At 39.3% G+C, this 27,380-nt stretch overlaps 1 protein-coding gene and 1 non-coding gene across 2 annotated transcripts; both read right to left on the bottom strand.

Moving 5' to 3' along the window:
• Positions 1-2,629: 2,629 nt before the first annotated feature.
• Positions 2,630-6,079, bottom strand: LOC112085512 (zinc finger BED domain-containing protein DAYSLEEPER-like). The gene is made up of 5 exons (XM_024154758.1): positions 5,859-6,079; positions 5,391-5,674; positions 3,271-4,857; positions 2,855-3,152; positions 2,630-2,783 (listed from the first exon to the last, which is right to left on the bottom strand). Exons 3-5 carry the CDS (start codon positions 3,532-3,534, stop codon positions 2,740-2,742), a joined length of 606 nt encoding a protein of 201 aa, XP_024010526.1. The 5' UTR covers positions 3,535-4,857; positions 5,391-5,674; positions 5,859-6,079; the 3' UTR covers positions 2,630-2,739.
• Positions 6,080-20,890: 14,811 nt separating this feature from the next.
• On the bottom strand, positions 20,891-20,998 carry LOC112085839. Its single transcript, XR_002899127.1, has one exon. It is a non-coding gene; the product is annotated as a small nucleolar RNA R71 (small nucleolar RNA).
• Positions 20,999-27,380: the final 6,382 nt, after the last annotated feature.

Raw genomic sequence — 27,380 nt, 5'->3', positions numbered from 1 at the left:
CCCCGAATATTGGTCTGTCCGGCCTAGAAGCCTATTTTTAAGCCCAAACTGATTTCCTCATTTGGAGAAATTTTAAGTGACGCCCAAAAATGACTTGAACACTATAAATACATGCTTTGGGAACCCTATACAAAGGGAGACTGATGAGGACATCTACCTAGAAGATGAAGAGCACAAAGAGGACACAGAGCACGACATCACAATACCGGCCATGAGAGAGGCTCCTCAGACACGTTCAAGAACAAGGGCAGCTCGAGAAGCATTTGACAAGGCAGTCCGGAGCTTGTTCCAAGAAATGGAGTCCTACGGCCATGCATCAATAGATTCAAGGATCTATGCTGAGAGTGATCATAGCTTCGTGTTTCATCCACCAATCTTGTCCCTCAAGAAGATAGAATCGGAGCAAACACGAAAAGACCTAGAAGTTAACATAGCCGAGCCTCAAGAATCAACTAGCACAAGCCCAACAACAAGCCAATCCTTAGTAAGCGTGGGATTCAACAAAGACAACTCCAAGGACCCATCAAGAGCCCAAGACAGCCTCAAGATTCCACACCCTCCGCATTGGCCCTACGTCACACCAAATAAGGAAACTTGTGTCTTCATAATATCTCCAGCTTAAGGGATGCACCGAGACACTTTTAAAAGCAAGGTGAGTATTTCAATTTTAATTTCTAACGAGTTTCCTTGTCTGTTTTTCAGGTTTTTCCCTTTAGTCCTTTTACTTAGTCTTTTCTAAACATTTGTCTTAGAGTAAGGAAATTGTCTTTTGTTTGTTTTCTTTTAGAGTCTATTGTTTTGTTTCTTTTCCTTTGTGTTTTGAGTCCAACCCTAGAAGGTTCACACATGACGCACTATTAATAAAGTCCCACATGCAGCTTTGTAAAACCAACCTTTTTCATATCAATAAAGATCGAACTTTTTTCAAGAACTTGTCTCTTGAGCTTTACCGAGATAGTTAAGCTTGTGTGGTTTCCCCTTGCTTAGTGTTTCACCAGACTTATCACGGTATTACCATCCCCGTGTGGCGTGTACTCACTCCATCTCTTGTTACAAACACCATATTATCACTTTGTAAAGATAAGGAGAGCCCTTCGACCAATTATCTTTACCCCATCTTGATCCATCATCATCTCTTAGTGCTCACAAGCAAGCCCTTCGGCCGATTGTTGCACACCATCTCACTACCCTTGTAGCATCATCCCTTGGTGCCTACATCAGAGACACATATGCGACTTCTCTTTTAGCAGCTTTTAAGTATTTATCTTTCATTTTCTTAGTTTTAGGTTTAGGGAGATAGAGATCTATCTCTTGAACCCTTTTTGTTCCTTTACAATATCGATTTCAATACAGCTTTTTAATACAATGTTTTTGCTATCTCTAATCATGTCTGAGTAGTTTTATTATTGGGTTTAAGAATTTTCGATGGGGGCTATACATGTTCGATGAGGATTCCATTAGCTATTGATGCCTAATCCTATAACTTTTTCTTCTAAACTTATTTTTAATGCATAGGAGTAGCGTCATGAACTACAATCTGATCTAGGTCCTTGGTGTTGCGAAACTATTCATCCGGGGCTAGATCTAGTTTGAGAAGAGCAGATCAACCGTAGGAGTGGAAACCTACGTTTGGGCAAACTGTGAATGTTGATGAGTCTTAAGCAAGCTTGCATCTTTTCCCTTCCAGGGCCAGAGTGGAAACCTACTGGTCAGGGTTGCGAGAGATAATTGGTTATGATCAGGACAGTGGTGTATTCATACGTTCGTGACTTGAATTTTAAAAGTTTTAGCTAGGATCTTTTAATTTACTTGTTAGCAATGTTTTGAATCGTTCATCCCCAGAGATAATTTCCCTGAAAATCCAGTGTCTCTTCTTTATAAGTTTTTCACCGATTTTCATACAAGCTTTAGTCATTAGGTTATTTTCTTTATTCCAGCCGATTTTATTCAAGTAATTTAGGTCTAGTCGTTTTCGTCGTTTTTAGTCGATTTTATTAGATTTAGTATTATGTCATTTTGATTTCCATATTTTCCCGTTTAGACTAGTTTTTACATTTTAAAGAAACCACCAAAACCCCTTAAAATATCGCTTAAATCTAGACTTCTTTACTTTATACTTCTGTCAAAGGCTTTTGCAGAAAAAAAGCCTCATTCCCTGTGGATTCGACCCCTAAGTACTACAATCGATCAGCTGTGCACTTGCGGCTGATAACACCTGATTTTGACCATTTTTATGGATCACTTTCAGTATCTTATGCAGGTGTTTTCAATAAGTTTTGAAGTTTTTATAAGTGTTTTCCATGTTTTGGAGTTTTAAAAAAAATTTCAGGTTAGTTAGGCAAAAGCAATGACAATTGGAGAAAAATCTACTTTTGGCCAATTTCGGACCGTCAGAAGTTTCACATATAATGAAGACCTTCTCACCGTCTGATCAAGCTCAAAGTTGGATACCATGTTGAAAATATTTGAGTTTTTATTATAAAAAAATAAGAATTTAAAATGTTGAATATACTAAATACTTTTAACATAAAGTAACAAACCAAAACTACAAATAATTTTAACCTAACAAATAATTAGTACCCACAAACTACTAAATATTTTTAACATAAAGTAACAAACCAAAAGCACAAGTAATTTTAACATAACAAATAATTAGTAACCACAAACTACAAAGTATTTTTAACATAACAAATTATTAGTGCTCACAAACTACAAATTTATTTGAGAAAATCCATCACATCATGCTTCTTCTTCTTCCTCGTCAACAAACTCGATCTCATCACCTACAAAATTGAAAAATAATTAAGTAAGAACTCATCACCTAAAATATGAAAAAAAAATGTGAAATTCTTACCAATTTTTTCAAAGCCACGAAACCAGTTCCTTGCACATATCAACACTTGAACATTTCTAGGTAGAAGGCAACTTCCTATGCTACACGTTGATTCAGACGCCATTGTTGTGATCGGAATGCTTAGCACATCACAAGTCATACTTGACAACTCTATAAAGCGACTTGCATTGTCTTTCCAATAGTCCAAGACATTCATACTCCTAAAAGAAACTAGATCTAACACTAGCTCATCCAAGTATGTGTCTAATGGTGACTTTCCACTACCACCAGTTTTTTGAGAAAAGTATGAATAAAAACCCTGAAATATAATCAATACAAAAACTAGATATGATCACCTCATATTTCCAAGAACCAGAGCTACTATACAGAGATTAAGAATTAAAATGAGACTAAAAACACTTATAGAAAACTCTTACATCGTATCCTGATGGAATATCTCGTGAAGTATGTGAAGTGGTGGTAGTAATGCTGCTTGTGTTTCTCTTGTAAGCTCCAAAAAGCTTAACCATTTTTCTGCGCACATGAGCCAACTTCAACTGAGTAGTGGCTGGATCCAAAGTGTTGTAGCAATATTCTAGAAATGCAAACTTCAGCTTCGGATCAAGTACAGCAGCTATTGCAAGTATATCGCTTAATTCTTCCCAATATTTATCAAATTTCTCCTTCATAGGAATCACCATTTCATGAATATCAAAGTCATCATAGTCTTCATGATCTATCAACCACTTTTTATACTCCAAACTTGCAGAAAATAAAAGTTTGCTGTGGGATATGATGAACCCGAAATCAACTTTGTTATTTCAGCAAACGGTTTCAAGAGCTTACATATCATATCTCCTCTTTCCCACTCCACATCTGATGGAAAACACTGATAACTCTTCTCTACTTCTGCCAGATTACGCAAGACATCTTTATACTTCAATGCTCTCTCTAGCATCTGATATGTAGAATTCCAACGAGTTGAAACATCTAAAGCTAGACCCGCAGACTCATGACATCCAACTGTTTCCATACAGTTTTGGAATATGTTTTCCCTAGACTCTTATCCCTTCACAAACTTATCGCTCTCTCTGATATTCTCCAATGCTCCACTTATCACATCTAATCCATCTTGTACAATTAAGTTCAAGATATCTGGTGAGCATCTAACATGAAAGAATTCACCATTGCACGCAAGATCTTTTTGTAGCTTTCTCTTAAGAATACCTTGCATCCTATCATTAGCTGAAGCATTGTCTACGGTTAGGGAAAACACCTTCTTCTCTAATCCCCAATCTTTCAACAATTCAATAAGCTTCATTGCTATGGCAATACCAGTGTGAGGAGGGAAAAAAATGAAAGACAGTATCTTCGTTTTCAAAACCCAATTAACATCGATGTAGTGTGCTGTGAGACAGATATAACCTTCAAAAGTGATAGCTCTCCAGAAATCAGTTGTCAAACAAACCCTTCCTGAAATGTTAGTCAAAATTTCCTTGAGCTTCCTTTTTTCCTTCTCAAAAATCTTGAATACATCTGCTGCTGCTATATTTCTACTCCAGAACTCAATATCAGGATTAGCATAAGCAAAAGCTTCCCTAATCTTTTCATACTCAACAAAAGAGTACGAGAGATTATGCTGAATCAAAGCCACTGCAATCATCTCTCTAAACACCATCATATCCAGCTTTCTTACACTAGGTCTAGGAGTGCTTCCAGGAGTTTAGAACAACTTCTCATATGACGAGTCAAAGTATTAGTTCCATTTCTATGCAGATCCAAGAAATAGGTTTTATTACAGTGCTTGCACGTAATATCATTTTTATCATCATCATATCTATCTCCTATTGTGAAGTTTTTCCAGCACTTAGAGCGTCGTCGACTAGAACTACTCTGTACTTTTTTGTTTCTCAGCCATCTCTGAAGAAGCAGTCTCTTGATGTACCCTCTCATCCTTAGGATCCATATCTTCAAGACTAAAGTTGTCTTCATCCATCAAATTTGTAATACCAAAGTCCATTTTTCTGCAACAATTAGAAAAGAACTACGTAAGTGTTATAACAATTAGACTTTCTATTATGTACACACTTTAACAAGAAGCTATCAGATTTCCTCTACGAAAAAAAGTATCTACTAAGGATTTTACAATACAAGGGTCTGCCAAGTTTCTTTCCACTTTCACGTAACAATACAAGGATCTTCATATAAAAATTGTAAAAGGCAAGGTTTCTAAGAACTTAAAAAGTCAAAGGTCTGCCAAGTTTCTTTCCACTTTAACGTAACTAAGCTGAGTTGAAGAAGAGTTGCTATAATTATAACTAATCATTGACTTGTTGATTCCACTATCTTGCCATGGAAACCACCGAAGTTACTTAGTCAAATCCAAGACAAAACAAAACATAAAAGCCTTTAACACTATATCTCAACCTTAACACCACAAGAATAACCTCAAAACCACACTAGTAGACCTAAGAGAATGAGAATCAAGCTACAGAACCTGAAAGAAATTAGGACTAATCTACGGTTATGAAGTGAAACAATGGGTCAAAGTGAATACCTGAGTAGCTAATGAATCTGATGAAAAAAGAACTTGATGCTTCAGAAAAACGAATTCTCTAATTCTCTCTGTATCGAAACTAGGAGAATGAAGTAAACCTGCAGAAAACCAAACAGTAATCAGAATGGATGTTGTAAACCTTCACAAACCGCAACAATGGAGTTCTTGTGTGCAACGGTGTAGACAATGTAGCTAAATCCAGTTTGATATCTTAGAATGACGAAACAGAAGAACAATCTTTTGCTCAGATCCAGAGAAAACGATGAGAGCTCTTCCTTTGTTAGCTGAATCAATGGAAAAGGGAAGGGATAAGAGGGATGAAAGTGACCAACGAAATGAGCAATAAAGTGACCAACAAAACCATATGAAGCAGACCCAGAAAGAGAAACAATCTCTAAAGTAAACCCAATCTCCCGATTTTTAAAATTGAGCACATCGGAACTGAGAGAAAGAGCAGATCGCAGTTACCAGGATGAGCGAAGCAGTGGAGTCGAGAGATATAGAAGAAATGAAGATTGGGTTCTTAAAGAATCAATGCGAAGAAGAAGAGATCCGAAAAAGAGCAATGAAACACCATCGCAAGTTGGCGAGATTCGGAGTGACTGAGTGTAGTTTCCAAAAAAATCTTAATTCTACCCTAAATCAATTTTGACCTAGAATTTTAAGTGTTTGGACATGTCCACTGTCCGTATGGGCTTACCCGTATTTGTTGCGGACAAAGTTGGTTGTAGCCTATTTCATCCATTTAAATTATGGGCGTCATCATCGCCCGTCCGTACTAATATGGACCGGAGCTTGTCCACGGACAGACCGCCCAATTGACAGCTCTACTTACTCACCCCGGACGCAGTCGAAACCTTCATCAAAGTTGAAGCTGCGTGAGTTACCAGTCTCATGGAGTTGGAGAATCAGGTATTGGACCATTGAGAAAGAAGTAATGCAAGTTTTTGTGCAAGTGGTCTCAACTGATATCTCTTCAAGGAGATTCATGAAGACCAACAATGACATCTCTTTTTGTCAACATCCAGGTAAGTCCTTAAAAACTTTTAAAATACATTTTTCTTAGGAAAGATAATTTTTTAAAAGAAAAAGAGGATTTCAAAGACCAGAATGTCTTCTTCATCATCTTCTCCAACAAGTTTGGAGATTTTGAAGAAAGACCAGATTTCAAACTTGACAAATTCCTTTCAAATTTTCGAACCTGTCTCATTTTTTTTCAAAAGAGATTCCAAATCTGTCATCACATCACACTTTCATTAAAGGTATGGTACCAAATTTCTCACTTTTCTTTAAGAACTTAAATTTAAGGTTTTCTTAGAATAAGTAAATATTTACCTTAGGATGATTGAAAATTATCTTTGACCTCAAGACTAGACTTTTAGGTTGTTTAATTGCATGATTGAACACTTAGACCATGGAGATTTGAAATTTTCGAAAATCTGAGATTTGAGACTTTGAGAAAATCGAAATTTGAAGAACTGTTTGATTCAGCTTAGCAAGTCTGGATTGTTTGGTCTTTGTTGATAGAAAACCAGATTGGATTACATATGAGTGAGCATTAACATCATCTTGATTCAGAAATCTCATGTGTTGGACATCAATATATCGATCTTGAGCAGTAACTCTCAGATTTTGCAAAGTTTGATGCATTTACAACTTGTTTGTCATATGAATGTGTTTGTGATAACTCTATAAACACCTTGCTCATAAAAATCGAAACAAAAGCAGCTTCAGTTACTCTCTATCTTGAGAATTTCGTTTCGCAGGTCATGGATCTCTCTCAGGTACAACTCATTCGAACCAAGAGGAGTGCTCATGCGAAAAAGCCCTGTTCGCAGGAGACATATGACCTTTAAACGAGACGATGAACCCTTCTCCACCTTCTTTGCTTTGCTTGTATCATTGCAAGGAACCTATTGAAGGTTAAGCATGAGATGCTTACATCTGATTGTCAGAACTATCACCAGGGCCAAGATGGACCCAATTGGATTTGCTTACAAGTTCTGCACCAGTTCCACCAAGTACAAGGTCCTTCTACCATCGGATTCAATGCCCCGTCTCCGAGATGGTTCAGACCTAGGATGGAAACCAGAGACTAGCAACTTCCTACCATCTTTGCCACTCCTCCCTCTGACCATGAAAAAATTTATGGCTGCAAAAGCCAAGAGAGAGGTAGCTGCAAACCGTAGGAGACTTCAGCCTGCACCATCTTCATCCCGAGCCAGTTTCTTCTCAGATTAGAGCATCCGCTAGGAATGATGCAGACTTTGCAGCTTTGAAAAAGAAGCGTGACCAGCAAGAGAAGATCAACAGGCACATGAAGAAGTTTTTGAAGAAGAACCACATGTATGATGACGATTCCTCTGCCACAGAGATAGACAGCAGCAATGAGACCAGGCGCCCATCCATCACCTCATCATACCCACGGTTCTACATCATTTCCTTTTCTTTTCTTTAAATTATTTCGTTTTTATTTACCATCTTCTCACCAACTTTTTCACACTAGGGACAGTGTGATTTAAGTCTGGGGGAGGATGTTCATCTGTTACTAACGAAAGTTTGTTTGTTTCGAGTTTTTATTTCATAAAGGGTCTTTTATAAAAGGTTTTCAAAAGTTTTTCAAAAACAGGAACATTGATTTCATAAACAGGAACACTAAAAAACAAACTATGATGAATACGACCCATGTGCTTCTAGACTTTACATGCTAGTTTCTTTTGTGGTTAGTACTAGATTAGGCAGTAGCTAGAGTACTTGCACTAAGAACTCCCACCAGAGGACTTCTATTCATGGAGATCTTTTTTGCCAGGATATATTAGCTCATTTCAATTGAACATAATCTTGACATCTAATTTTCTCATCATTGGTTTTAGCAGGCATCATGATACACATCTAGGACATCTTCACCTTGTTGTTACCACTCTTTGTTGTCCTAGATGGCCAGTTCATTTTTAGCTGGTACCACACCCTTTACCCAAACCTTTATGTTCAAACCTCATGCAATCTCTCTTTAGTTTATATCGACAGATATGTGCAAAAATGCCGGAGAGGGAGGAACAACATGGTTTTCAGTCACTCAAAAGAAAGACTGAAGAAATTTGGGAAAGAGGAGTATCAGCAATCATATCAAGCTTAATGGTGCCTCAAAAAGCTCATTCATAAAGGTAAATTTCGTGCTCATAAGACTCTATGTCAAAAAGCGGTTTCCCCTTTGAAAAAAGAAAAAAAAATATCGAAAAAGAAAAAAATATATAGGAAAAAAACGAAAAAAAAATGAAAGGAAAGGAAAAAAAATGAAAGAAGGAAACCAAAAGCCTAAAGAGTCTAGGACAGCCGAAATCATTGGAAGCAAATGCTACAAGTATTCATCTGTGAGGAATGGTTTTAAAACCTGAACAAAAATCTAAGTCTGGGGGAGTCATGAGGAGAACCTGAAGAAAGGAGATCAAGAATCTTAAAGCAAGAAGAATGTGACTGGAAACTGTGGATATCAACAGCTCCATCCTCTCTTGCTGTTTTGAATACCTAGCCATGATTGCTTAACTAAAGTCCTTTGATGAGAACCACTAAACACTAAGAACCTCACCCCTAAAAGAGCCATTATGAATACCTAGCCTTGATTGCTTAACTAAAGTCCTTTAATGAGAACCACTTGAACTGTTGAATGAATATTAAGAGCTAGTTGACTGGAAGATAGGTTTAAGTGTCTAGACTTTCGCATGACGAATCAATGGACTAGTTATCCTTGTATTTTGGTGAGAATTTTCTAGACTATACCCGATCTGAGCATAAATGACTAACTTTGGTTTAGAAGCATGGTCTCTGAGATTTTGTTAGTTCCTGCGATTTTGTTAGTTCCTGCAATGTTCAGATCTTTTGTTTTGTTTGAGGACAAACAAAGGTTTAAGTCTGGGCGAGTTAATAATACCTGATTTTGACCATTTTTATGGATCACTTACAGTATTTTATGCAGGTATTTTCAATCAGTTTTTAAGGTTTTATAAGTTTTTTCCATGTTTTGGAGTTTTAAAAGACTTTTCAGGTTACTTAGGCAAAAGCAATGCAAATTGGAGAAAAATCCACTTTTGGCCAATTTCGGACCGTCAGAAGTTTCACATCCGATGAAGACCTTCTCACCGTATGATCAAGCTCAAATTTGGAGAAAAAAGAGAGAAGCCAACCAGCTTTCTACTGCAATTGGATTGGACGCAATCCAACAGTTGGATCATAAGTTATTTCCAATTTACTGAAGACATCTTCTGCCGTCTCGCGAATGAAGCAAGAGGAAGAATGAAGTTTGGAGATCATAGACCAACCACCGCGGTCCAGGAGCTCGTGACCACGGTGAACAACATCCTGGCCCACCGCTTGAGAGCCTCCATACACGGTGGACCATCATTTACCAGACTTGGAGAAGCCCAATTCTGCGACAAGCCCATAAACGGCCCAATAGCCAGTTTTAAAGCCCAACTCATTCTCTCTGCAAAAGAAGCCCTAAGGACGACCAGAAACACTTGGAGACCTATAAATATGTATTTTAGAAACCCTATTTCGTGTGTGCTCCTTTCCCCTTGATAGGGAGGCACCAAACTTTTGTTTCTTAGGTTTAGGTTAGGGAGATAGAGATTCTTTTCTTGAACCCTTGTTGTTTCTTTTCATCTATTCACTTTATGCTATCTATTTCTTTGCTTATGCTTTCTTTAATCATGTCAGAGTAATTTAGTTGTTGGGTTTAAGGGATCCATCGAAGGGGACTCCATATTCGATTAGGATTGCTGTTGTTTTCTTAGCCATATTCTAGATCTCATTTCTTCTAAGTTGTTCCAAATGCATGTAGTTAAACTCGCAATCTAACTACTGAATCTAGGAATCAGAGCCACAAGAGTGTTGTATCAGATTGCCAGAACAAAGCTTCAGAAGAACATAGTCGCTACAGGAGTCGAAAGCTACATGTAGAGAAGATGTGAGCAGACGAATTCAATGCCTAATGCATGATCTTATTCACGGCATGAGAGTGAGAGTTAATTGCGAAGGTAAGTGATTAGTTGATTAAGGTGAAGATGGTTGGTTAATCATATATATGTCTGTTCTAGTTCCATGCAGATCTCAGAAACAGATGAAGATAAATCGCCTGGAAGCTAATTGGAAATGTCACCATACATCGATTAGAGCAAACCGGAGAAGTCTAAATCACCACCTATGAGCTTTAGAACCCTAGCTTGAATCGAATATCCCCTAACATATCCCTGTCAGCCCAACATTCGTTTTAGTAGAGTCTTAGTCTAGTTTTATTTTGCGTTTTCAGTGTCATCAAAACCCAAAAAAAAAACCCATTGGTCTTTGAATTCGATTACTAATCCAGTTTGAAGTTTTTGCAAAAAAGACAACTCTCCCAGTGGATCGACACCCTAAGTACTACAACGCACGACTCTTCACTTGCAGACACTAGGGTTTATAAATTTAAAACTATTTTGCGACAGGAACCCTAGCTCGCATCTGCGGCTTATTGATTTCATTAGGGTAAAATTTGACACCCGCACACCACACCACATCAAGTTTTTGGTGTCGTTGTCGGGGAAGACATGTGTTTCCATTTTCGCAAAACCCTAAGAAAAGTTGGTAAATCGACTCTAGAACTTTTTTTCTACTTATTTTTTTTTGGTTCTCTTTGTTTCAGGTTAGAAGCAATGAACCTTATGGATCGAAATCACTACTATGAGGAAGGTTTCAAAAACACTCCTCGAGCCACTCGATGCCGAGAAGCACAATATTTGTGATCTCTGCTCAATGGATCAGAATTCGATTCCTAACCACCACACAGTAGGCCTTCGCAGCCACAACAAATCAATTGCTGAAGTTTTAGAGGAACAAGATATCTATAAGGACCACGACCCTTATTCAACTTACAATGCCCACAGAGATATCCATGATACTCTCTATGATGAAGAGATGTCTTTTGTCTCCCCAACTGAGATGGACGATAGGCCTCAAGAGCTCAATGAATCTACAGATGATGGGTTTTGGGTAGCATATTGAAGTAGATGGAGAACCCTTCATAAAATTTGTTAGAAAGAGGCCATCAAATGAAAGTCCTTTGGATCATTGATAACACCTATTTTTGACCATATTTATGGATAATTTTCAGTATCTTAAGCAGGTTTTTTCAATCAGTTTTAAAGGTTTTATAAGTGTTTTCCATGTTTTGGAGTTTTAAAAGACTTTTCAGGTTACTTAGGCGAAAACAATGCAAATTGGAAGAAAAATCCATTTTTGGCCAATTTCGGACCGTAAGAAGTTTCATATCCGATGAAGACCTTTTTACCGTTCGATCAAGCTCACATTTGGACACAAAATATAAACCAGATTTCTAATGCAATTAGATTGGAAGCAATCCAACGGTTGGATCATAAGTTACTTCCAATTTACTGAAGACATGTTATCCAGTCTCGCCAAAGAAGCAAGAGAAGGAATGAAGCTTGGACATCATAGACCAACCACATCGGTCCAGGAGCTCGTGAACGCGGTGTACACTCTCCTGGCCATGCCTCAGAACCTCCACCCACGGTTAACCCATATTTACCAGCCTTGGAGAGCCCAATTCTGCGACAAGCCTATTTTTGGCCCAATGGCCCGTTTTCAAGCCCAACTCTTTCTCTCTTCAAAGAAAGCTCTAAGGACGACCATAAATACTTGGAGACCTATAAATATGAATTTTAAAAGACCTAATTTTTGTGTGTGCTCTTTTGCCCTTGTTAGGGAGGCACCCAACATTTGTTTTCTTAGGTTTAGGTTAGGGAGATAGAGATTCTTCTCTTGAACCCTTATTGTTTCTTTTCATTTATTCAATTTATGCTATCTATTTCTATGCTTATGCTTTCTTTAATCATGTCAGATTAGTTTAGTTGTTGGTGATATATTCATAAATTGCATCATTTAATGTACATATTCTAGTCCAAATTATGTCTCATTTGCATACATTTTAGGTCTTTAGGCATTGTTTTAGGACTTAGGAGATTGCATTAGGTCCAAGAGAGTTTTGCATGGTTTGGAGTGTTAAACAGTTGCTTTTGGAGCTTATTTGGAGTGGAGGATGTGATTCAGATGAAGAAATGGAGTTGAAATGATCAAAAATGGTGAAAAGGAGCAATTTTGGGTTTCTAGGCAAAATTATGTACTGATGGCCGAAGATTCTCGGCCAAAATCCTTCCCGCGGGTAGCTTTCTCGGCCAAAAACACGTACCGCGGTCAAGTCTCTCGGCCAAAAATCCCGGGTGCAGATACATTTCCAAAATCGCGTCACCGGAAGCTCTTGACGGCCGATTCAGCTTACAGGGTCTTCAGAAACGCTGGAGATAATTGAGTCAAGAACCCAGGACAGGTTGAATCAGGGCATTTGGAGCATTGAGCTGAAAGATACCGTCACTGGAAGACAGACCTCTCTCGCATCCATTCCGGAGCAATCCGATACTCCTGAATGATCGCCTGTCTGGGGAACCTTCCGGTCCGATTCAGTTGTCGGGGGCTTCATAAAATTTGGAGTAGATTAGATCGTGGTTCCAGAACAAGTGTAATAATGGAATTCGGACGCGTGAGCAGAAAGTTAAGTTCGTTGGAAGAAACTCCTGTCTCGCTGCCGTTTTGGACCAAGCCGATGATCTCCGAAGAATGCGAAGGACGGTGCACTTCCAGACCGATTCGGTTTCCGGGGCCTTCTTGAGAATCAGAGATATTTGAGTCCGATTTCTAGAACATCCAAGATCATTCAATGCGGATCTATGATCAGGAAGATACGGTCTCCGGAATGGACACATGTCTAGACGCCTCTCTCTGATGGTGTAAATGAACTGCGAAGATGAGCCCTCCGGGAACCCTTCCACTTCCCAAGCACCGAAGCTTCCTTCACAAAAGTTGTAGATATATGAGGCCGCTCGCCTCTGCAACCGGAATCACTCAATTCGGACAAGTATCGTATGAGTTACACGCTCTGGAATGCGAAGTGCTCCAGACAGCCCTGAATGATGCAAGCTAAGTGAAACATGACACGGTTTGAATGCCACGGTCTGGGACTTGACCGTGGCAACTTTTACACACCTTTGGCGATTGACACGATCTTCATGCAACGGTCTACACTTGACCGTGGCAAACAAACACTAGGCTGGGAGGAACTTTACAAGCATTCGGGTTTTGACACGGTTTGAATGCCACGGTCTAGGACTTGACCATGGCAAATTTTGCACACCTTCGGCTTTTGACACGACCACTTGCCACGGGGCTTGACCAAGAGCTACTAGACCGTGGCAATCCAAGAAGTTCATCACCCAAACCCAGAAAAGAAGAGACACGGCCACTAGACATGGTGTAAATCAAGCCATGGCAACCTTGATCATGAAGAATCTGTCCAAGAACTTTGACACTATCAGTTTGCCACGGTCTGTCCAAGCATCATCTGACCGTGGCAAACCACACCACTATCCATCAAAGCCGGGTCAGGACCCAGTTTGTCCTGGGCTGACCCGGTCCGCAAGAGACACTATATATGCTTTTTAGGGTTTTTTTTCCAAGACTTAAGCTTTGTTTTTCTCTTGTTTCTCTTTCCTTTTTAGTGTAAAAACGAGTTTGATTAAGAGATATCTAAGGGATTTGATCATTCCAAAGCTGTTTCTTATCATCTCATCATCTTATTTCTGCTTCTAATCATGATTAACATCATCTCTTGCAAAAGATTAGATGTGTTCTTCATGATTAGTGAGTAGTCATCTTTTAAACTTCTAGGTGTGTAGATTAGGGTGCTTAGATGTTTGATTTGTGATGTTTAGGGTCTAGATTCTCATTTCATTTCCTTAGTTAGCTGCTCTTAATGCTAGATCTCTCATTATAAGCTTGATCTAGAACTTAGGCATTTCTCCACCCACAAGGTGTTTGATGAAATGTCTGAATGAGCTAACTTAAGGGTTTAAGCCTTTTTCATCATGGGAATGATTTGTTATATGCATGAATGACATATTAGAACTGTTTCTTAATGCTCACTGATTCATATTTCACAAATGATGATTTGGTTTGAAAGTGGATTAGTGTAGAGATTAATGCCCTCATGAGAGGATTAGTCTAGATTAGAGTTCTAAGTTGAAATGTTTGAGATCATGTGATTGCTTGTTATGTCTTTCTGTATAAGATTCAGTCTTCTTGGTTGAGAGATTGTTTGGTCACTTATTAGGCTTGATGCATTATGCTTGCTGATTGCTTGATTATATCTAATGGTTGTTAGACTTGATTAAGTGATTTGCAAAGGGATTATTGTCATGGGAATGAATTAATCTGATTAAGAAGCCTAGACTAACGAGTAGCAAGTATTGCATTATGTTCTTAGCATCATGATTCAATATCTAAAGCACCCTAATCAATGATCACATCTAGAGGTTTAGCTTTTATCATTTGCTTAATCACCATCATCTTGTTTTGTTTGCTTGCTTAGTTCATTAATCATAGCTTGTTTGTTTCTTGTTTTATGCTTTCTTGTTACTTTGTTCACACCAAAACTCATCTTTGATCACTGACTTAAGAACTTATCACATAAACTAGTGCCTAACTACCACACATATGGATTGACACCCCTTATACTACTTTGACAAGGGGATTGATAACCCTTCTTAAGGCCTTAAAAACCTAAGTTATCAGTTGGGTTTAAGTGATCCATCAAAGGGGGTTCCATATTCGATTAGGAGTGCTGCTTTCTTAGCCATATTCTATATCTCATCTCTTCTAAGCTGTTCTTAATGCATGTGTTTAAATTCGCGATCTAACTACTGAAAATAGGATTGATCAGAGCCACAAGAATGTTGTATCATATCATCCGTACCTAGCTTCAGAAGAACATACTCGCTACAAGAGTCGAGAGCTACCTGTAGAGAATATGTGAGCAAACGAATTCAGTAGTTAATGCATGATCTTATTACTGGCATGAGAGCAAGAGTTAATTGTCAAATTTAAGTGATTAGTTTGTTAAGATGACGAGAGTTGGTTAATCATACATATGTCTATTCCAGTTTCATGCAGATCGCAGAAACAGATAAGGATAAATCGCCCGGAAGCTTATTGGAAATGCTTCGACATCGATTAGCGTAAACCGGAGAAGTATAACTCGCCCCCTATGAGCTTTAGAGCCCTAGCATGAATCAAATATCCCCTGAGATATCCCTGTCAGCCCAACATTCGTTTTATTGGAGCTTTTAGTCTTGATTATTTTGCGTTCTTACTATTTCAGTGACACACAAACCCCACAAAAACCCCTATTGGTCTTTGACTTCGATTACTAATCCAGTTTGAATTTTTTTGCAGAAAAGACAACTTTCCCTGTGGATCGACACCCTAAGTACTACAATGCACGGCTGTGCACTTGCAGACACTAAGGTTTACAAATTAAAAACTTCATCTGTGACCCCTTCAACCCTAAACTCGCATCAGTCATCATGTCATGGAAGCTAGGCATCAAGAAAAAGAAGAACCTATTTCTATCCCTAGTGACGATCTCATCCCTACCAATTCGTTAGAGTATTTTGGAAACGACAAACAAAATCAAAAGTCACCTCCTCTTGACGAACCAAAGCTTTGTTCTCCTTCAGCCCCTCACCGCCTTGAGTATAAGACAAACCACGTGAAAAATATGACACAAATGGTGACATACCTACCACCGTTGAAGACACTTTGTAAGATGAAGGATCCTGAGAAGTTTGATGCCCCATTCTCAATCAAGGGAGTGAAATTTTGTGATTCTCATTGCAATACGGGACCTGGTGTGAATCTCATACTAAAGACCATTGCAGAGAGTATACGTATTTCGATTTTTCATCCCTATAAGATTTATATTTACTACGGATATTTTTCTGGTGCAGCTCCACTTGGTTCCAAACACGAACTGCCTTTTCAAGGGGAAGGTTGTTTTGTTTCTACTGATTCCCATGCTATAGAGATGAGAAAGGATGCAGCAAAACCCTTGATACTTGGTACTTCGTTCCTAGCATATGTTAGAACACTCATCAACTACCCGAATCACCATATGAGTTTCTTGAAGATCGACAAGAAAACCCCATATCGGGCAATTACTACAAGGAACTCTAATTGTCTGATCATAGGCAGCCTAGATGATCCAATATTTGACTCTGGAGGAGCTACAAAGGATGTTGGAATTGTTTTAGAAAGAAGTGCACACGTTACACTTGAAGAAAATGCCGAAATGACAAGTTTGACGAACAAAGGGATTTCCTTATGTACACCTTCAACCAATGCTCATATAAGAGGTAGTAAAGACTTGATTAAAGAAAGAGTGAAGCTTAAATGGCCCTCAAGGGTCTTTTCCCAAGACTATTTACAAGGAAAAAGAATTGGAGACAAGAAGCAAGACGATCTGAACATCTCTTCTCGGACAGCTGCACCACGGTCGCGAGTGCACTACCCGCGGCCAACCCATGTTTCACCGCGGTTGTGTCACTTGCACCCGCGGGCAAACCCCCTTTCACCACGGTCGCGAGACTTTCACCTGCGACCAATGTTCTTTTTACTAACCCTCCGAATATTCAAGCCATGGCGACACCTCTCCAAGCAAACTGTCCTCACCTTGGATGCTTAACCTTCTCCACCACTTCAGATCATAAATAATCATTTGTCCGTGTATCTTGCAACATGGTTCAATGTTATGACGTGAGAGAGACCTTATTCACCTCATCATGCAAGCATCCAAGATGTTTTCCTACCATAAATGGTGCTGAAGACTCATACCTCAAAGAAGTTCCAAGACTGATTTTTGATCCTGGAGGAGGCTACCATCTCGAACCTAAGGACAAAATTTCTAATTGGGAATGGCGTTACAATGGATATACAAAGGAAAGACAAGGAGAAGCAAAGAGGACTGACATGTTCATAATTTGCATCATTTAGGTTGTATAATTCATTCCAAATCATGTTTTATTTCATTCATTTTAGGCCTTTATGTGTTGTTTTAGGGATTAGGGGTTGCATTAGGTCCCAATGAGTCTTTGCATTGTTTGGAGTGTTTATCAGGTGTATTTGGAGCTATTTGGAACAGAAAAGGTGAAACTAGGAAAAGAAATGGTGATCAGAGCTTTAAAAATGGTGAAAACAACCTTTTGAAGGTTCTTGACGATAGCCTGTACCGCAGGAAGCTTTTTCTCGGCGATTTTCATGTACTGCGGGTGGATTTCTCGGCCAAAACGCGTACCGGCTATTCAAGGTTCTCGTCCAAAATTCCCGGGTGTAGATACATCTCCGAAATCGCGTTACCGGAAGGTCTTGCCGGCCGATTCAGCCTACAGTGTCTAGATTTCAGTAAAGATCAAGATAATTTAGTATAGATTTCAGAACAGTTGGAATCGATGAATTTGGAGTAGCAAGCTGAAAGATACGGCCACCGGAAGACAGACCTTTCTCGCATCCATTCCGAAGCAATTCGATAGGACTGGAAAGATCGCCTGTCCGGGGAGTATTAACTTCCGATTTCAGATTACAGGGTCTTCATAAAAGTTGGAGATTATCAAGGCATGGATCAGGAACAGGTAGAATAATTGGATTTGGAGTCGTGAGCAGAGAGTTAAGGTCACCGGAAGACACACCTGTCTCGCAACAGTTTCAAGACCGATCCGATGAGTCACAAAGAATGTGTGGGACGATGCCTTTCCAATCAGTTTCAGTTGCCTGGCCTTCATCAAGATTCAAGGTCTTTGAGTGATCTTTATAGAACGTCTGAGATCATCCAGTTTTGAGCTGTGTGCTGAAAGATACCGTCTCCGGAGTGAACAATGGTCCAAGAGATTCTTTTTGATCGTTTCAATGCACTGCAGAGATGAGCCGTCCAGGGATCCTTCCACTTTCCAAGCTCTGAAGGTGTCTTCATCAAAGTTTAAGATATTTGAGTTCTCTTTTCACTGAAGTTAGAATCATGCCATTTGGATCCATATCCTGGAGGTTTAGCTTCCCGGAATGCGAAGTGGTCCGAGTGCGACTTAGGCATGCGAGTTGGCCGAGCAGCGAACTGAACCGCAGAAAGACTCGCGGTTCACACCGACTTGGACCTGCGACTTGGGACTAAAGGAGGAACAACTCGCACACATATTATCTCCAAAATGTGTCCTGGTTGTGCGAGTTGAAGCCTGAACAGCACAAACACTCGCTGTTTAAACCTAGATAGGCATGCGGCTGGGGCTGAAGGATTTAAGGTGCACAAGGCTATTTCTATGGCTGTGCGACTTGGGCATGCGACTTGGTGATAACACCGTATTTTGACCACTTTTATGGATCATAATTGTATCTTATGCAGGTGTTTTAACTCTGTTTTCAATGTTTTTAAAGTGTTTTCAATGTTTTAGAGTTTCAAAAGACTTTACAGGAAACTTGGGCAAAAGATATGCAATTTGGAACAAAAGAGCAATTTTGGATAAATGCAGACCGTCCGAAGTATGACAAGAGATGAAGACCTTCTCACCGTCTGATCACCCCCAAAATTTGAGACCACATAGAGGATCCAACCAGATTTCTAATGCACTTGGTTTAAAGACAATCCAACGGTTAGATATTCAGATACTTCCGATGCAAAAATGACAGAAAATGCAGTTCCGGAAGAGAGCAGGTGCCGGGACCGCGGCCAACACCCATTTTCCCGCGGGTAGAGCCACCGCGACCGCGGACTTTGGTCGTTCACTTTCCCGACGACTTAATTAAAGCCCAGATCAATTCCTTTCGTTATTTTTGAAGCCCTAAGTGTCCAGGACCACTCCAGAAGCTATAAATACCCCCTTTAGGTCATTCTAAAGGGTGTGTTCTTTTCTGTACTTAAATTTTCGTGTGAGACTCAAACCCTAGAGAGGGAGGCCGCCGGTTTTGAAGGAGGAGCCGCCGCCGAGGAGAGCATCATCACGCCTCCGTTGTCGCTTCCGTTCTTCGTTCTTCTTCCTTATTTTCTTTAATTTCCTGCAACTTTCAATACTCTGTGATGATTGTTTACAATATGTTTGAGTAGTTACCCAGTTGGGTTTAAAGGGATTGTTCAAAGGGAATTTCATGTGTCTTTGATTATGAATCGATAGATTTAGGATTTATAATCTTCTAGATGTTCTTCGTTTGCCTTTAATCTTACTGCGTGATTCTTTGCTGGCCACTTAGAAGCCGATCTGATATGATATGTTGCGAAAGCTTTCATTGATTGTCTGAACTAGGGTGAAACGAGAAATTCTTCTATAAGAGTGGAAACCTACCTGTAGTTGAGTTGTGAATGTTGATGAGTCTTGTCCTGCTATTGCATCTTCTCCCTTCTAGAATCAGAGTGGAAACCTACTGATTAGGGTTGCGATAGATAGTTGTTTAGTGCTACGAAAGTAGGCTATTCATATTTCTGTGCCTCGAGTTCTAGAACATACGTAGTTGATTACCTTTATCATTTGTTTAAAATCAACATATCTTTATCCATGAACCCCTGCGAATTACCCTTGAGCCCCAACGTTTGTTTTTCATTGCTTACAACCTTAGATTTCCATTCTGCTTTTATTTACTTGTTACCTGTTTTCATTCATAATCGATTTTTACTTGCTTTTGTTTGCCTTCGTTTTATTTGCTTTTACTTGTTTAGCCTTCTAGTTTAGATTTAGTGACAACCAAAAACCCAAAACCAAAACCAAAACCTTTTTTAGTTCTAATCTGATTTAAGCGTTGCAGTGAATTCGTACTGAAACAACTAAGTCTCTGTGGATCGATACCCTAAGTACTACAGCGCACATCTGTGCACTTGCAGACATTTAGGGGTTATAAATTTAAAACCCGAAGCTTAGTAAAACGAAAACAACCAACCCCGCGCTTTTGCTCGCATCAAGTTTTTGGCGCCGTTGCCGGGAACTTAAATTTGTTTCGTTGCGAATCCCAGCTTAAATCCATTAGAACACTTGTTTATTTTTACTTTTTTTTTTGAATTTTTCAGGTTTCTCTGAGATGAGAGACCGGGAACATGTTCCCGGAACTCTTGGTGATCCACCAATTCGTGTGGATGGTGATCCAAGCGATGATGACCTGAGTGATGATGAGTTTGAAGAACCCTTTTATGATGACAATGAGCTAATCGGATCGGTCAAACATAAAGATGATGATGAACTGATTGGAAGTTTCGGTTCACTCGAAAAGTTCATGGGAGATCGAAGAGCTATTCAACCAGCCTTACCTGAGGATGGCAAAACCGAAATTAAGGTACCCCATATCCATTTAGTTCAACAAAATCAATTCTCTGGTTATTCATTCGAAAACCTGATAGACCATATCGAGACGTTCAAAAAATTATGTGCAACCATTACAGCAAATGGGGATTACCACAAGTGTAGTCTTTTCCCATTCTCTCTTAGAGATAAGGCCAGAAAATGGCTAAAATCTTTGCCACCTGCTTCACTAAAAACGTGGGCAGCGTGTAAAACTGCTGTCCTAAATCGTTTTTACACTAGAAATAGTTCAAATCTCTTAAGAAAGAAGATAAGAACTTTTAAACAAAAAGAAGATGAAGATCTTTTAGATACTTGGGAAAGATTTAGGGAATACCAAAGAGATTGTCCACACCATGGACATGCCAAGGAATACCTGCTAAGTATCTTCTATCGCGGTATAACTCCAGAGTTACGACACTCTTTTGATATAGCAAGTAATGGAGATTTCACAACTAGATCTGTAGAAGATGCTCACGTTTTCATTAAAAATTTAGGAAACAGCATCCGAAATCAAGTAACCTTTGGTAATTCTGCACTTCCTGAGAAGAAAGAAGAAATTTCGGAAGTTATAAAGTGTCTCCGTCACATAATGAGTCATCTTGGATTGCAACAACCAAATAAGGTACACAATACGTGTAACTTTGATGGCTGGGACAACCCAATGGATTCTTATGATCAAGGGATGATGAACACTGCAGAAGTCTATCAAATTCAAGATTTTCCATTCGTTTCTGATCACCGCGGGTCCATTCGTCCGGACCGCGGCCAAGCAAGCTTTCACCGCGGTCGTGCTGGTTCTGACCGCGGCCAAGACATGATTCACCGCGGTCGTGAGCCACCTGACCGCGAGAAAACGTCTTCTGAGCTTGCCTGGACACCACCTTCCGAACCAATCTCGGCTATTCAATCTAATCCTGTTCCATATCCAAGTTTTCCCTCTTCTGAAGCTGAAAACCTAAACAAAAAGAATTTAGAGCTTGAAAAATCTATGTCTAAAGAGATTAGTGATCTTAGATCTGAACTAAAAGAGATGCAGAAGGATTTCGATGAAAGATTATCCACCCTCCTTAGCATAATGGCCAAAACTAATTCTAAAAACTTAGAAAAATCTGAAGAGGAGCCAAGTGAAAATTATTTCGAAAGCTCAAGTGAAGCAGATCCCTCCGATGATGTGAAAGCTATCACACTTAGGAGTGGATTAGCTTACAAAGAGCCTGAATTTCCTAAAGATCCCGAAGATGAGGAAAAGGGTAAGGAAAAGGAGAAAGAAAAAGAAAGAATCACGAATGAAGATGTTGAAAAAGAAGTGGTAGGAGAGAAGGATGGAGAAGAAGTAAGAGAAGATTCATCCCGGGAAATCCTTGGAGAAGCCCCGATTCCTCCTCCACCAACTCGTGTCTACAAACCTAAACCTCCATATCCTAGAGCCTTAAGAGCCCCTAAGAAAGAAAAAGAAAAATCTAAGCTTAAAGAGCTAATCGATCAGTTAAATGTGAGATTACCTTTTGTAGAAGCTTGTGCTATGATTCCTGCTTTAAGAAAATACATGAAGGGTATTCTAACAAATTCTTTAACTCTTGAAGAAGGCGTTATGATGATAACCCATGAATGTAGTTCTATCCTGCAAAGCCGAATCCCTGAAAAGAAAAACGATCCTGGAAGCTTTGTACTTTCATGCACCATCAATGATGTAGCTTTTGAACGTGCTCTCTGTGATTTAGGATCTAGCATAAACATGATGCCTCTTTCAGTAGCAAAACGTTTAAGACATCACACTTTCAAGCCCACTAAGATTTCTTTAGTACTAGCTGATCGTTCCGTTAGACAACCTGTAGGTATCTTAGTAGATGTTCCTGTCGAAATCGAAAAATGTTCCATACCAACTGATTTCGTAGTTCTAGAACTAGAAAAAGAACCTAAGGATCCAATTATTCTTGGACGGCCATTCCTATCTACAGCCGGGGCCATAATCAATGTTCCTGAAGGAAAAATCGACCTTCATCTAGCTGGCCTAGTTATGCAGTTTGACATGAACAAAAGTTTCGATAAACCGACTTTGGATGGCAAAATTTGTTGGGTTGATGAGTTAGATGGAATTATTGAGGAACTCTATGAACATCTGCTTCTAGACGACGCTTTAAGTGTCACGCTTTCACCCGCAAAAGATGAACGCAATTTCCTTGAAGAAATTTCAAGTGAGTGCACACGTATGCTTGATAAATCCGAAACTTATAGGAAACCTCTACACTATCTAGATCTTAAGGACCAAACAAACCTTCCTACACCTCCTAAAGACACTGCTGCAGCAATTAACAATCCTTGGAGCGAGCTTAAAGCCCCTAAAGTCGAGCTTAAACCTCTTCCCATCGGACTTAAGTACGCTTTCCTTAGACCAAATTCTACTAATCCTGTCAAAATAAACTCTGGTTTGACGGAAGAAGAAACCACAATGCTGTTGACTGAGCTGAGAAAGCATAGAAAAGCCTTAGGATATTCACTTGATGACATACCTGGAATCTCTCCAGATCTTTGTATGCACAAGATTAATCTAGAGGATAATGCTAAAAACTCAATCGATAGTCAAAGGAGACTGAACCCCAATCTCATGGATGTTGTCAAGAAGGAGATTATGAAGCTTTTAGAAGCTGGAATAATCTTTCCTATCTCAGATAGCACTTGGGTTAGCCCAGTTCATGTTGTTCCGAAGAAAGGAGGAGTCACTGTCATTAAGAATGATAAAGATGAAATGATCGCTACAAGAACAGTAACTGGACATCGTATGTGCATCGATTACCAGAAACTGAATGCAGCAACTAGGAAAGATCATTTTCCACTTCCCTTCATAGATCAAATGCTAGAAAGATTAGCTAATCACCCCTACTATTGCTTCCTTGATGGATACTCCAGATTTTTCCAAATTCCTATTCGCCCGGAGGATCAAGAAAAAACGACATTTACTTGTCCATATGGCACGTTCGCTTACAGACGTATGCCTTTTGGATTATGTAATGCACCTGCTACCTTCCAGCGGTGCATGATGTCGATCTTCACAGACTTTATTGAGGATTTCATGGAAGTATTCATGGACGATTTCTCTGTCTATGGATCTTCTTTTGAAAAATGCTTAGGCAACCTTGGTAAAGTTCTGCAAAGATGTGAAGATAAACATTTAGTATTAAATTGGGAAAAATGTCACTTCATGGTACGAGACAGAATAGTGCTTGGGCACAGAATTTCCGGAAAAGGTATTGAAGTTGACAAAGCTAAAATCGAGGTCATGACCAGCCTACAACCCCCCCACAAACGTAAAAGGCATCCGTAGTTTCTTAGGACACGCAGGATTCTATAGGCGATTCATAAAAGATTTTTCACAAATAGCTAGACCTCTTACGTGTTTGCTTTGCAAGGAAACGAACATTGAGTTTGATGATGAGTGCTTAGCCGCGTTTCATAAGATCAAACAACCTCTTGTCTCCGCGCCTGTCGTGCAAGCACCTGATTGGGAACTCCCATTCGAAATCATGTGCGATACAAGTGACTATGCAGTCGGAGCAGTGCTTGGCCAACGAAAAGATAAGAAACTGCACGTAATCTACTACGCAAGCAGAACTCTTGACGGGGATCAATGCAATTATGCTACAACAGAGAAAGAACTTCTAGCTGTCGTATTTGCATTTGAGAAATTCCGTTCTTATCTCGTAGGATCTAAGGTCATAGTTCATACTGATCATGCTGCAATCAAGTATTTAATGTCTAAGAAAGACGCTAAACCTCGGTTGATAAGATGGATCCTCCTACTGCAAGAATTCGATATCAAAATTTGAGATCGAAAAGGCGCAGATAATGGAGTTGCAGACCATCTTTCACGAATTCGAGTTGAAGAAAGTTTGCCTTTAAATGACAGTTTGCCTGAAGAAAACATCTATGCGATAGATACTACCGCACCACCACGTCCTCTCATGCGACGGGCAGATGCTTTCAACACCCCATGGTTTAGGCACATAGCAAATTACTTAGCAGCCGATGTAGAACCACCACAATTCTTTGGTTATAGGAAGAAAAAGTTCCTGAAAGACATAAGACATTATTTTTGGGATGAACCCTATCTCTATAAGAGATGTGCTGATGGGTTATTCCAAAGATGCGTGGCTTAAGAAGAGATCAAAGGAATTTTATTCGGATACCATAGCTCGTCTTATGCAGGACACTTCGCAACTTTCAAAACCGCTTCAAAGATCTTACAAGCTGGTTTTTGGTGGCCTACTTTGTTCAAAGATACTCAAGCTTATATATCGCGATGCGATAAATGCCAAAGGATGGGCAACATAAGCAAAAGGAATGAGATGCCTCAAAATTTTATTCTCGAAGTCAAAATTTTTGATGTCTGGGGAATAGATCTTATGGGACCCTTTCCTACTTCTTTTGGGAACCAATACATCTTAGTAGCAGTAGACTACGTCTCTAAGTGGGTAGAAGCAGTCGCTAGCCCCACCAATGATGCAAAAGTTGTCATGAAGCTGTTTAAATCTGTTATATTCCCGCGTTTTGGAGTTCCTAGAATTGTGATAAGCGACGGAGGATCACACTTCATCAACAGAGTTTTCGAAAATCTTCTTAGAAAGAATGGAGTTACACATAAAGTTGCTTCGCCATACCATCCCCAAACCAGCGGTCAAGTGGAGAGCTCAAATAGAGAAATCAAGTCGATTTTGCCGAAAACAACTGCAGTTCATCGCAAGGATATGTCTACAAAGCTTGACGACGCATTATGGGCATATCGAACAGCATTCAAGACACCATTAGGAACAACACCATTCAATCTAGTTTATGGAAAAGCATGTCACCTTCCAGTAGAACTCGAGTATAAGGCGCAATGGGCTATCAAGGAGATGAACATGAATCTGAAAACAGCTGGAGAAAGAAGGCTACTTCAACTTCATGAGTTAGAAGAAATCCGACACAATGCTTACGAAAACTCGAAGATCTACAAGGAGAAGACTAAAGCATATCATGATAAGAAGATTATTCATAGAACTTTTGCTCCTATAGATGAGGTACTTCTTTTCAATTCTCGTCTTAAGCTTTTTCCAGGAAAATTATGTTCAAGATGGTCAGGACCATTCACGATAAAGGAAGTCTAGCCATACGGAGCCATTGTCCTGTGGGACAAAACCGGAAACTCATTCACAGTGAATGGACAGCGTGTAAAGCCATATCTGGCTGAAGAAACAGAAGACGAAAGAGAAGTGATGTTTTAGATTGATCCATAATCGGCCAATGATGAGATCAAGGAGAGTCACGACCCCGGTTAAGTCTAATCGAGCAACAATGTCAAGCTAATGACTTGAAACAAGCGCTTAGTGCGAGGCAACCCACATGGTATTTTATCTATTTCCCTTTGACCTTTATTTTCTATTTCCATTGCTTTGTTACTAATGAAATTTGATTTGTTTTGAGTTTGTTTTGGACACATAAATTTTTTTTAAAAAAAATTTTTTTTTCAAAATGTTTTTCAAAAATTGTTTTCAAAAATGTTTTTCAAAACGTTTTCAAACCAGGAACACAATAAACAATACTATGATGATTTAGACCAGTGTGCTTCTACGCTATTTCTTCGTTTTTTGCTCTTTTTGTGATTTAGACCTAGACTAGGCGGTAGCTAAGTACTTGCATTACGAAATCCCACCAGAGGACTTCTATTCATGGAGATTCTTTCTGACAGGATATACTAGCTCATTTTATCTGGACTTAAATTTTGACATAATTTTCTCATTAAAGCGTTAGATCAGGGAAACGAATCATACATTCATGACTCCTTATCCCTTTTACCACTCTTTGTTGATCATGAATGGCTAGTTAATCTTTAGCTAGTTCCCCACCGAACCTAACCTCTTTCAAACCACATGCATTCTTATTTTTCATTGTCCAATATGCAGATATGTGCAAAAACGTCGGAGAGAAAGAGGATCAACGCGGTTTTCAGTCACTGAAGACGGAGGCCTGCGATTTCATTGGAATTATTCAACAAAATGAGAAAACTCAGTTTGCCTTGGAAAAACTTCAAAATCTTGGTACAATTTCGTCCCTTAGACTTACTCTCTATTAAAGGTTGCTTCTTCTTTTCAAAAAAAAAAAAAAAAAACGAAAGAAAAAAAAAAAAAATATGAAGGGAGAGGAAATTTAAAACCTTAGAGAGTCTAGGAGGATCGAATTTTATACTTGAGGCAAGCTAGAGTTCGATTATATGGAGATTTGGAGATCATCTTTATGATTCCCGGAAAAGATCTAAGTCTGGGGGAATAGCTGTTTACAACAAAGGAGGAAGATTATGCAACAACAATTGGCAAAGGAGAAGTGACTGAAAATCTGCGGTCATCAGCAGGTCCTTCTCTCTCTTGCGGTTTTGCATAATATCTTGCATCCTCCATATTCTTCAGGTAACCCTAAACACCTAAGCTCCACCACTTAAATAGCCTTAATGCCAAACGCCGTCTACCCTGAATAATGTCTTTGATGAGAACTCACAATATATTTAATGAATGTAGAGAGCTAGTTGACTGGAAGTTAGATCTAAGTGTGTAGATTTTCGCATGACGGATTAACGGACTAGTTTGCTTGTATTTTGGTGAGAATTTTGTAGACTAGATCCAAATAGATGTTTCACGATAAGTTATGGTTTAGAAGGGCGGTCACTGAGATATTGAATAGTTCCTGCGATTTTTCAAAAAAAATTTTCCTGACT

This window comes from Eutrema salsugineum, unplaced genomic scaffold (assembly GCF_000478725.1).
Source record: "Eutrema salsugineum unplaced genomic scaffold, Eutsalg1_0 scaffold_3, whole genome shotgun sequence".
Classification (NCBI taxonomy): Eukaryota; Viridiplantae; Streptophyta; class Magnoliopsida; order Brassicales; family Brassicaceae; genus Eutrema; species Eutrema salsugineum.
The sequence above is the reverse complement of the archived record's forward strand: the minus strand, read 5'-3'. Positions and strand labels throughout refer to the sequence as shown.

Coding starts and splice junctions, on each gene's coding strand:
- LOC112085512 (XM_024154758.1), bottom strand. CDS start 3,534: ATGGTGATTCCTATGAAGGAGAAATTTGATAAATATTGGGAAGAATTA. Junction 3,153..3,270: donor ATATTCCATCAGGATACGAT/GTAAGAGTTTTC, acceptor ATTATATTTCAG/GGTTTTTATTCATACTTTTC. Junction 2,784..2,854: donor TCGTGGCTTTGAAAAAATTG/GTAAGAATTTCA, acceptor TCAATTTTGTAG/GTGATGAGATCGAGTTTGTT.